Source organism: Oncorhynchus tshawytscha, linkage group LG26, assembly GCF_018296145.1.
Source record: "Oncorhynchus tshawytscha isolate Ot180627B linkage group LG26, Otsh_v2.0, whole genome shotgun sequence".
NCBI lineage: Eukaryota > Metazoa > Chordata > Actinopteri > Salmoniformes > Salmonidae > Oncorhynchus > Oncorhynchus tshawytscha.
In genome coordinates this window covers 5,726,632-5,739,196 of record NC_056454.1, presented here as the reverse complement: position 1 = coordinate 5,739,196, position 12,565 = coordinate 5,726,632, and the positions used below count along the sequence as shown (strand labels likewise).

The 12,565-nt window shown below is 41.8% G+C and overlaps 1 protein-coding gene across 1 annotated transcript in view; it reads left to right on the top strand.

The window, feature by feature from the left end:
• The first annotated feature begins 733 nt into the window (after positions 1-733).
• Positions 734-12,565, top strand: part of LOC112225087 (collagen alpha-1(XVIII) chain) — a 179,044-nt gene continuing 167,212 nt past the window's right edge. Inside the window, exons 1-2 of the mRNA XM_024388712.2 lie at positions 734-901; positions 996-1,063. Coding sequence (XP_024244480.1) covers positions 891-901; positions 996-1,063 — 79 coding nt within the window. The 5' untranslated portion in view covers positions 734-890. The remainder of the gene's footprint in view (positions 902-995; positions 1,064-12,565) is intronic.

Genomic DNA, 12,565 nt, shown 5'->3' with positions numbered 1-12,565 from the left:
AAAGTCCGTGTTGCCCAGCAACAGCCCCCAAACAACACTGCTCTAGAGGAGATCTGCATGGAGGAATGGGCCAAAATACCAGCAACAGTGTGTGAAAACCTTGTGAAGACTTACAGAAAACGTTTGACCTCTGTCATTGCCAACAAAGGGTATATAACAAAGTATTGAGATAAACTTTTGTTATTGACTAAATGCTTATTTTCCACCATAATTTGCAAATAAATTCATTAAAAATCCTACAATGTGATTTTCTGGATTTTTTCTCTCTCATTTTGTCTGTCATAGTTGAAGTGTACCTGTGATGAAAATTACAGGCCTCATCTTTTTAAGTGGGAGAACTTGCACAATTGGTGGCTGACTAAATACTTTTTTGCCCCACTGTATGTTTCAGTAAGATTGGATTTTTAGCATTTATAGCAATGGTTAACAATTGTACTGCAGGGACAGAACGTAAATTGCAGAAAGTTGAGGCATTTGTCGCAGCTGCAGAGGGTTTTGGGTGTGCGAGACTTTTCCTCAGAAGAGTTACAGGGTGTGTTAAGTGGTGTAAGGGAGTTATACTACAGTGTAATAGGTGGCGATAATGCAACATTTATTGGATGCCAACCGCCACTAAACCTCATTGAAGAAGAAGACGCAGAAGGCCCCTACAGTAAGAAAAATAAAAAAAACACTCTTTAGGACCCAGAAGGATTCTCCTTTGTCAGATTATGTAGGTCACTTTTCTCTTCCACAATTTTCTCTGTAACCAGCAGAGCCGACAGCCGAGCATCAGCTGTTCAACCGGCTTGGAATCAATCGTGGGGGACCAGGGAAATAGCGAAAAGTTGTACATTTATTTGCCCAGAAATCACATGTAGCCTTTGAACTTGGTCACTACCAAAACAGAGATGGAAATGAGGTATTTTTTAAAATGTATTTACGCTCTTGGTGGATGTAAAGCAATCGAAAGATATGATTATTAATTTAATAAACGATGTGCTACCTCGTTGCAGGTGTTGCTCGTGGCCACCACTGTGCTTGGTCCTGGTTCTTCTGACACCAGTAACATCGCAATGGCCAGGTAAGCCCTAAGAAAAACTATAAACAATTTGGAAATGTAGCTGCTCAGATGTCTACAACTTGTTGGGTCTTTGTCTCTCGAAACGTCGTAATGTTACCGTTGACAGAAACGTTTGGGAAGATTGTTGGTAATGTAGGGATACAGTTTTAATAAAACAGTAAAATATTGAAATATACTTAGACGATGGTTTTACAACTTTCATTGACCAAAACTATTGGAAGGTTGACACCTGTAGGCTAATGTAAGGTAGGGGCTGTCAGTGGGGCTGTCTATGCTAATTTATCTTTTGTCCTGAAAATAATCTACAGTTATTTGGGAAATGCTGTTTGCGATGATGTAACTGTGCTATAATGTAACCAGCGTCAGCTATTAGAAACATTGTCCGTGTCGTTTCTTATTGTGGACGGTAGATTACTTTCTTCGAGTCAATATTTATTGTATGAGTTATTTTATATTGGCCCTGCTGATAAGGAACCATCAGGGGAGAAAAGAGTTGCAGGTGTACCGGTTAATAAACAACCTCAGGCTGTATTTCAACTTGCAAGGCTTTCTGAATTATTTCATTTGATCATCCCTGCACGTTTTTTTTTCTGAAATAAGTGTAAATGGACTGAGTGATTGATATATTTAATTCCATGTGATCTTATAGACCAATAACAGAGTTCCAAACCTCTTGGCCAATAAGAGCAAATTTTCAGTTTTCCCGCATTGGACCTTTAAAGCTGCATCCACAAAAAATCTCTCTGTCCAATGACAAAATGTGTAGATTTGCAGGAAAGTAGCTTGGAAACTGCAAAATGTTCTCTCTGATGACGAGCCAGATCTTTAAAATGTTCCTAGCCATTGCCGGAGATTTGGTTGGTCCGGCCATGCACTGCAGAAGTCCTAGTAAAACTCCTTGTATGCTATTTTTATCCCACTCTAGTTGTTTTCTGATTATGATGGGGTCCCTGATTAATTTGCCATCACCAGAGGGGTCCCCATTCCAAAAAAGTTTGAGAACCCCTGCTCTAAGGCAAAAATATTGGTGAAAGTAATGATACAATTAGTTTTCATTGGTATTTTGTGAATTATGTTGAAATGGGGTGTTAAGATTTTGATAGATTCAGTGATAGTTGCTCAGGGAAAGTGTGTTCCATAGCATAGTCCCATGGATAGCATAGTTCCACAAGCAAACACTATGTGCTGGATTGACATTGTATACCCAATAAAAATTGAGTTGTGATTGAGACCTAGTCTATTGAATGTCGATAATCAGGTCAGGATGCAAAGAGAATGATATCTTTCATCTGAACTTATAATTCCACTTTGATGTGCACAGAATGGCTTTGGTCTGGTGACAGGGGCTTTCTCAAGTCCAAAGTCTGCCCTCAGAACTCACATTCCTTCACTGTTTGTCCAGTGTCTTGCTTCATATCTAACCAGAGGTTGGGATGGGGACCCTTGAGTAGAGCTGGGATGATAAAATGAAAATGAACATCACCGACATTGCCTTCCTCTTACCGAAGCATTTTGATTATGTTGGTCATTTGCTACACAACTGTTTCTGTAGATTGTTCTAAAACCATTATTTAGTCAACAGTAATAGCCTATGCATTATCTTAATACTTGCTATGAAAGTTTATGTGCCTATCCCTGTTTCACTGTGGGCTGCTGACTCTCACTCCCTCTCCCAACTGTGCGCACATAGGAACTGAGAAGCACAAGCATGACCGTTGCTCAAAATGCTATTGCGGGGAAAAATACATTTTTCAAAGCAGCTATTATTGTCGTTATAGAGAGGAGTGTCACAGCTTTCTATAAATATAGAATGTATTTCTCACCTCTTAATATTGAGTTTGTGTTGAGTGCACCACTTCACAACCGGATTAGGATCTAGTTAGTATGGTTTTGATGCTCCTGCAGTGCACACCATTTGCAGTGAATATGCCTACATCAAGAGAGCGTAGTTATGGTAAAACAAAATAGATTTATCAGTATGTATTTTTGTTCATATCGCCCAGCTCTTCTCTGGAGTGTAGTAAGCTCTGCAGTGCACACTAGTCTTGAGAAAGTGGAGTTACATAATTTAGTATGGAATAGTTCCATTCTGAATCTCTGAATCTCACTGCAGCCCATTATTTAATTTGTCAAAGTTCTGTCCATTGAATTGTACAGCTGTCAGATTGAATACAGGGAGGAGATCGACACTTTACTCACTTACCTCATAGAAGCTGTAGTCGAAATTGATAGATTGGGGAGCATTATCTACATAAATGTAATAAATGTTTTGCAATCATTAATGACACTTGTTTTTGTGTTAATAGTAGTAAGAACTCACAAGGGAAAGCGTAGTGGTGTAATACTGTGAGTAGGTGTTATGTCCAACGAGCTGGGATATTTTACACCTGTATAATTTGGTCCAAATGTCTTTCACATGATTTAAACAACTATTGCTACATAAGAACCAAGTCAAACTAGAATTGAATCATGTTCACTTTATCTAGCTCATTGGGATACATTTCTCCATTTTAAACAATGTATTGTTGAGACCAGTGCCTCTGATAAAGCCTTCAGACTTTTACAAAGTGCCATGTTGGCAGCAAATACTTCAGAAACACTCTAATTCCAGTTGAAAATACAAAGTTAGCGACAATGCCGTGGAGCTTATTGTGCCATTAGTTTGGTGAATCCTTATTTGAGGCTAAATTGATTTTATTGATGTATTATATTCAGTTAAAATAAGTGTTCATTCAGTATTGTTGTAATTGTCATTATTACAACAACAACAAAAAATTGGTATCATATTTTTTTGATCCTCCAATAATTGGTATCGGCGTTGAATAATCATAATTGGTCGACCTCTAATAAACACATTATTCATATTCCGGACACCTGCAGCTAATTTCCTGCAATTCTATCCAATGTGCTATGGGGTTTTGTACTGTGTTTTTATATACTGTATTCTCGATATACAGTTGAATTCGTAAGTTTACAAACACTTAGGTTGGAGTCATTAAAACTAGTTTTTCAACCACTCCACAAGTATCTTTTTAACAAACTATAGTTTTGTCAAGTCAGTTAGGACATCTACTTTGTGCATGACACAAGTCATTTTTCCAACAACAGACCGATTATTTCACTTATAATTCACTATATCACAATTCCAGTGGGTCAGAAGATTACATACACGAAGTTGACTGTGCCTTTTTAAACAGCTTGGAAAATTCCAGAAAATGATGTCATAGCTTTAGAAGCTTCTAAAAGGCTAATTGACATAATTTGAGTCTATTGATGGTGTACCTGTGGATGTATTTCAAGGCCCACCTTCAAACTCAGTGTCTCTTTGCTTGACATCATGGGAAAATCAAAAGAATTCAGCCAAGACCTCAGAAAAAAAATTGTAGACCTCCACAAGTCTGGTTCATCCTTGGAAGCAATTTCCAAACGCCTGAAGGACCACGTTCATCTGTAAAAACAATAGTACGCAAGTAAAAACACCATGGGACCACGCAGCCGTCATACCGCTCAGGATGGAGACACATTATGTCTCTTAGAGATGAACGTACTTCGGTGCGAAAAGTGCATATCAAACCCAGAACAACAGCAAAGGATCTTGTGTAGATGCTGGAGGAAACAGGTACAAAAGTATCTATATCCACAGTAAAAGGTGTCCTATATCGACAACCTGAAAGAAGCCACTGCTCCAAAACCGCCATAAAAAAGCCAGACTACGGTTTGCAACTGAACATGGGGGCAAATATCATACTTTTTGGAGAAATGTCCTCTGGTCTGAGGAAACAAAAATTGAACTGTTTGGCCATAATCCCCATCGTTATGTTTGGAGCAAAAGGGGGAGGCTTGCAAGCCGAAGAACTCCATCCCAACCATGAAGCACGGGTGTGGCAGCATCATGTTTTGGGGGTGCTTTGCTGCTGGAGGAACTGGTGCACTTCACAAAACAGATGGCATCATGTGGATGGAAAATTGTGTGGATATATTGAAGCAACATCAAAACATCAGTCAGGAAGTTTTAAAGTTTGTTTGCAAATGTGTCTTCCAAATGGACAATGACCCCAAGCATACTTCCAAAGTTGTGGCAAAATGGCTTAAGGACAACAAAGTCAATGTTTGGAGTGGAAATCACAAAACCCTGACCTCAATCCCATAGAAAATGTGTGGGCAGACCTGAAAAAGCATATGCCAGCAAGGAGTCCTGTAAACCTGACTCCGTTACAGCAGCTCTGTCAGGAGGGATAGGCCAACATTCACCCAACTTATTGTGGGAAGCTTGTGGGAGGCTACCTGAAAAGTTTGACCCAAGTTAAACAATTTTAAGGCAATGCTATCAAATACTAATTGAGTGTGTGTAAACTTCTGACCCACTGGGAATGTGATAAAAGAAAATAAAAGCATTCATAAATAATTCTCTCTACTATTATTCTGACATTTCACATTCTTAAAATAAAGTGGTGATCCTAACTGACTTAAGACAGGGGATTTTTACTAGGATTAAATGTCAGGAATTGTGAACAACTGTGTTTAAAGGTATTTGGCTAAGTTGATTGTAAACTTCTGTCACATGATCTCAGTACATACAGTTGAAGTCGGATCATGTGATACTTTGATTGCACACAGGTGGAATTGCTTCTGAAGGCAATTGGTTGTACCAGATCTTATTTAGGGGCTTCATAGCAAAGGGGGTGAAGACCATATGCACACCTTTTTTTTTAACAAGTTTTTTAATTTTTTAAATTTTTTATTTATATCACTTCACCAAATTGGACTATTTTGTGTATGTCCATTACATGAAATCAAAATCAATTTAAATTGTATTGCAACAAAATTGGAAAAACTCCAAGGGGGATGAATACTTGCAAGTATTACAAGGCACTAGGGTAGTGTGACTATGCATAGATAATAAACAGCGAGTAGCTGCAGCGTAAAAAAATGGTGGGGAAATAGTCCAGGTGGCCAATTGATTAGCTGTTCGGCAGACTTATGCCTTAGGGGTAAAAGCTGTTAAGAAGCCTTTTGGACCCAGACTTGGCATTCCGGTACCGCTTGCCGTGCAGTAGCAGAGAGAACATTCAATGACTAGGGTGACTGGATACTTTGGCAATGTTTAGGGCCTTCCTCTGACACCTCCTGGTTTAGAGGTCCTGGAGGCAGGAATCTTGGCCCTAGTGATGTACTGGGCAGTATACACTACCTTCTGTAGCGCCTTGCGGCCGATGTCCGAGCAGTTGCCATACTAGGCAATAATGCAACCAGTGCTCTCTGCTCTCTGGTGCAGCTGTAGAACTTTTTCAGGATCTGAGGACCCATGCCAAATCTTTTCAGTCTCCTGAGGGGGAATTAGGTGTTGTTATGCCCTCTTCACGACTGTCTTGGTGTGTTTGGACCATGATAGTATGTTGATGTAGACACCAAGGAACTTGAAGCTCTCAACCTGCTCCATTACAGCCCTGTCGATGAGAATTGGGGAGTGCTCTGCCCTCCTTTTCCTGTAGTCCACAATCATCTCCTTTTTCTTGAGGGAAGGTTTGTTCTGGAACCACACTTTCAGGTCTCTGACCTCCTCCCAATAGGCTGTCTCATCATTGTCGGTGATGAGGCCTACCACCGTTGTGTCATCAGCAATGATGGTGTTGGAGTCATGCTTGGCCACACAGTTGTGGGGGAACAGAGAGTACAGGAGGGGGCTGGGCACGCACACACCCCTGAATGGCCCCCTTGTTGAGGATCAGCATGGCAGATGTGTTGTTGCCTACCCTTACCAACTGGGGGTGGCCCGTCAGGAAGTCCAGGATCCAGTTGCAGAGGGATGTGTTTAGTCTCAGGGTCCTTAGCTTAGTGATGAGCTTTGAGGGCACTATGCTGTTAAACACTGACCTGTAGTCAATGAACAGCATTCTCATGTAGGTGCTCCTTTTGTCCAGGTGGTAAAGGATAGTGTGGAGTACAATCGAGACTGCATCATCTGTGGATCTGTTCGGGCAGTATGCAAAATGGAGTGGGTTTAGAGTTTCTGGGATGATGGTGGCGATGTGAGTCATGACAAGCCTTTTAAAACATTTCATGGCTACAGACGTGAGTGCTACGTGTCGGCAGTCATTTAGGCAGGTTACCTTAGTCTCTGAGCCCAAGAACACCATGGTGGTATGATTGAAACATGTATTTATTACGGACTTGGCCAGGAACAGGTAAAACATTTAAGTGAATCAGAGTACACATCCTGGGAATCTGTCTGGCCCTGCGACTTGTGAATGTTGAACTGTTTGACGATCTTACTCACATCGGCTACGGTGAGCGTGATCACACAGTTGTCTGGAACAGCTGCTGCTCTCATACATGCTTCAGTGTTGCTTGTTTCGAAGCAAGCATAGAAGTAATTCAGCTCATCGGGGAGGCTTGTGTCACTGGACAGCTTGCGGCTGGGCTTCCCTTTGTTGTCCATAATATTTTGCAAGACCTGCCACATCCGACGAGCTTCGGAGCCGGTGTAGTAGGATTCAATCTTAGTCCTATATTTATGCTTTGCCTGTTTGATGGTTCGTCAATCAAGGTCAATGGCAGCTTCCACAGGTATGAAAAGCAGTGAATAGGTACCATGCTCATACTGTTCAGTCGGCGCAGTTAGAGCTGGGCGAATGTATGTTTTTGAGTGATATTCCAAAGATGGGAAGGCAGGCGACCAAGCTTAGGTCCAAAATAAGCCCAGAGAAACGCATTGAGTTTATATTGGACAGAATTTGGCGAGAGTGATACCTCTTGCGTCACCTCTTCCTCTCTGTTTACACACACACGCACACAAGTAGCTCCCCCTGCCACAACAACAAAGACCCTTCCTCTGAGAAGGGTCTTCAACTAGCTATGCATTTGAGGTTTGATCCAACCTTTGTAAATATACCATTTTTATGTCTCAACTACTCAAATTGCGCAGAGCAGACACTGCTAAAATGGGAGAATTAACAAACATTTATTGTGGAAAATTAATGCTTAGTTTTTTCGTGCGCGGCATTCCAGTACCAGAAACATCTGAACTCACGAGGGGCTGCAGTTGCTCAAAAACCCACATCAACATCATTTTTGTTAATTTTGATCAATCCCACACAGTTTGCCATGGAGTGTAGAGCAAATTTGCAGTTTTAAAGCAAGTCTGCTGCAATTCTACAAATACTCCCGGTGGCGGAGCGAAATGTCTTATGGCTTGGGGGTAGAAGCTTGGTAGCTGGTAGCTGACGTGCAAATTTTTTTGTTAACCTTTTATTTAACTAGGCAAGTCAGTTAAGAACAAATTCTTATTTACAATGATGGCCTACCAGAAAGCAAAAGGCCTCCTGCGGGGACAGGGCCTGGGATTTAAAAAAAATAATAACAATACATTGACATATAAGAGAAACTGCTGATGCCCAACACACTTTCGAAATTGTTCCTTGTGTATTCTACCATTCTTTCTTTGCTGGGAATTTAATCCGTGGGCCTTTAGTTGGGCCGCCAGTTGCTCATCCCAGATATATGGATTTGGCAACTCGTTCTCTTTCTGAGAAGGTAGGCCATTTGATTACAAAAAGTGGACAGGCTAGCATACTCTTCAAACAGCTGGAGACAGACAGAAGAGTGTGTTCATAACAATTTAACTGTTCTATCTTGTTGGCCTGCAAACAGATTCAAGTTGGCTAAACTTGAAATATAGAGATTAGCTGCCTACTCACTAGCACGTGGGCTTGTGGTTGAGAGATTGTTTGAGAGCTGTGTTCTTTTTCTATAATGCCTGCTACAAAGTTAATAATTGTTAGTGAATGTGCACTATGCATGATTCTGGTTAAATTTGTAACAAAAATATTTTAATGGACTGACTTGAAAGCCAGATCAGTGATTATTGCAAAAAAACAGGTACAAATATTTTGAATAAGTAATTAGTGTGTCTTATGATTGTGGAAGGTTTATATTTAGCCTAGGTATAACTTCACATGACTTGAATTCCATTATATTATTACTGTGTTTTGAAATGCAATGTATTTGACCTTTTATTATACAACAAAGCTTTTTTGCAGAGAAAACATTTAGCTATAGATCATGAATCAGCCATAGTTTTAAAATAACTGAGATATATATGATTTTAGGCCATGTCTCCCAGCCCAAGGCCATGGTGTCTAATCCATAGATTTTCCGGTCAATAAACTGACTTACCCATGGTTGAAGTCTCTAAGCGTGCCCATTGTCATGGCTGGGAATGTTGTTGCTAGGACATGAGTCATGGTGTAGTAGAGTTTCTTGCCCACTCTATGCAAAGTGCCACAGTTATCACTGTAGCCTGGCCAATAATTTAACCCACTTGACTGTTGTGGGAACTGGGAATAGCTGGGGGTTGAAAGGTGTGTGTGTGTGTGTGCGTGTGGCAAATAGTTCAACCCACTTGACTGGTATGGGGGTTGACGTGTGTGTGTGTGTGTGTGTGTGTTGCAGGCAGGGCTCTGCCTGCAAAGTCTTGCTGTGTTTGGGTTCTAAAGTATATTATTAATTGTAAATACTTGCTAGTACTCACATATTCCATTACTCAGAATTAGGGATGCACAATATATCGGAATCGTCCGATATTAGCTAAAAATGCCAACATTGGTATCGGCCCGATGTCTGTCTAGTTTAACGCCGATGTTAAAAACTGATGTCAAAGCTACCATAGTATCTGCTGTGGCCCCCAGCTGCATTAAATACTGCAGTGCATCTTCTCCTCATGGACTGCACCAGATTTCTCAGTTCTTGCTGTGACATGTTACCCCACTCTTCCACCAAGGCACCTGCAAGTTCTCAGACATTTCTGGGAGAATGGCCCTAGCCCTCACCCTCTGATCCAACAGGTCCCAGACGTGCTCAATGGGAGTGAGATCCGGGCTCTTCGCTGGTCATGACAGAACACTGACATTCCTGTCTAGCAAGAAATCATTCACAGAACGAGCAATATGGCTGGTGGCGTTGTCATGCTGGAGGGTCATGTGAGGATGAGCCTGCAGGAAGGGTACCACATGAGGGAGGATGTCGTCTTCCCTGTAAAGCACAGCGTTGAGATTTCCTACAATGACAACAAGCTCAGTCCGATGATGCTGTGACACACCGCCCCAGACCATGACGGACCTTCCAGCTCCAAATTGATCCCGCTCCAGAGTACAGGCCTCGGTGTAACGCTCATTCCTTTGACGATAAACGCAAATCCGACCATCACCCCTGGTGAGACAAAACCGCGGCTCGTCGGTGAAGAGCACTTTTTGCCAGTCCTTTCTGGTCCAGTGATGGTGGGTTTGAGCCCGTAGGCGATGTTGTTGCCAGTGATGTCTGGTGAGGACCTGCCTTACAACAGGCCTACGAGCCCTCAGTCCAGCCTCTCTGTCTATTGCGGACAGTCTGAAGACTGATTGAGGGATTGTGCTTTCCTGGTGTAACTCGGACAGTTGTTGCCATCCTGTACCTGTCCCGCAGGTGTGATGTTCGGATGTACCGATCGGTATCATCCAAAAATTTCATATCACTGCTCAGAATGTGTAATATCGTCAAGGATCTTGGTCGACCAAGAGTCATCTGTTCATTCAACCAATCAATTGGTCACTATTTTGAAACATGTATTGTTCCATACTGTATATTGACATCCTATGCATTTTAATCAAATAAGCTATATGCACTGAGCTTGTCTGATGCTTTAAGCGCTCTGTTTAATGAAATAATATTACAATATTACAAGAGAGTCTGACCTCAATTGATTTGATTTGTTTTTTTAAAAGTACAGCGAGTGACAGTGACTAGCACCCGTTGTCTCTCTCTCCTCCTTGCTGCAGCGACCACCACAGGACATCAACAGGGTTTATCGCACTGCCCATATTGGTGAAGCTGCAACATACAGAGCATTCGGAAAGTATTCAGACCCTTCCAATTAAAAAAAAAAACTTTACAGCCTTATATTAAAATTGATGGGGATTTTTTATTATTTAATTCAATCTACTCACAATACCCCATAATGACAAAGCGAAAACAGGTTTTTGAAATGTTTGCAAATGTTAATAAAAAAAAGAAGGTATTCAGACCCTTTACAAAGTACTTTTTGAAGCACCTTTGGCAGTGATTACTGCCTCGGATTTTCTTGGGTATGACGTTACAAGCTTGGCACACCTGTATTTGGAGTTTCTCTCATTCTTCTCTGCAGATCCTCTCGAGCTCTGTCAGATTGAATGGGGAGAGTCACTGCACATACATCTATTCTCAAGTCTCTCCAGAGATATTAAACTCTGGGCTCTGGCTGGGCCACTCCAGGACATTGAGACTTGTCCTGAAGCTACTCCTGTGTTGTCTTTTCTGTGTGCTTAGGGTCGTTGTCCTGTTGGAAGGTGAACCTTCGCCCTAGTCTGAGGTCCTGAGCGCTCTGAGGCAGGTTTTCATCAAGAATCTCTCTCTTTGCTCCATTCATCTTTCCCTTGATCCTGACTAGTCTCCCAATCCCTGCTGCTGAAAAACATCCCCACAGCTTGATGATGCTGCCACCACCATGCTTCACCGTAGGGATGGTATTGGCCGGGTGTTAAGCGGTGCCAGGTTTCCTTCAGATGTGACTTTTGGCATTCAGGCCAACGAGTTCAATCTTGGTTTCAGCAGACCAAAGAATCTTGTTTCTCATGGTCTGAGAGTCCTTTAGGTGGTTTTGGCAAACTCCAAGTGGACTGTATTGTGCCTTTTTACTGAGGAGTAGCTTCCTTCTGGCCACTACCATAAAGGCCTGATTGGTAGAGTGCTGCAGAGATGGTTGTCCTTCTGGAAGGTTCTCCAATCTCCACAGAGTAACTCTGGAGCTCTGTGAGGGTGATCGAGTTCTTGGTCACCTCCCTGACCAAGGCCCTTCTCCCCCGATTGCTCAGTTTGGGTAGGCGCACAGCTCTAGGAAGAGTCTTGGTGGTTCCAAACCAATTTTTTTGATACCCTTCCCCAGATCTGTGCTTCGACACAATCCTGTCTCGGAGGTCTACGGACAATTCCTTCGACCTCATGGCTTGGTTTTTGCTCTGACATGCGCTGTCAACTGTGGGACCTTTTTATATAGAGAGCGGTGTGTTTCCAAATCATAAAATTATTGAATCCATTTTAGAATAAGGCTGTAACGTAACAATATGTGGTAAAAGGGTAGGGGTCTGAATATTTTCCGAATGCACTGTAAATGTTAATAGACATGGGTACTCCAGCAAAAATATTATAAAAATATTATATTTGGGCAAATTAGTTTTTGATCAAAACCCTACATCCCCATGCTTTCCATTAATGTCTATCAGGTTAGCAGCACATTGACGTTCAAAGACTGATGTGAAAATATGCATTACCCAAAGTATCCCATCCCGAAATGCCATGTTTGACCCTGAGAAGGTGAGGTGGAGCAACCTCTGTCGCCACTCAAACCAGCTGCTCTCTTATTGCGTTTACATTTGAATGTCCTTCAGAGAAAAAGTGTTGGTCTTAGATCATAAAGCAGTGACCACTCTGAGG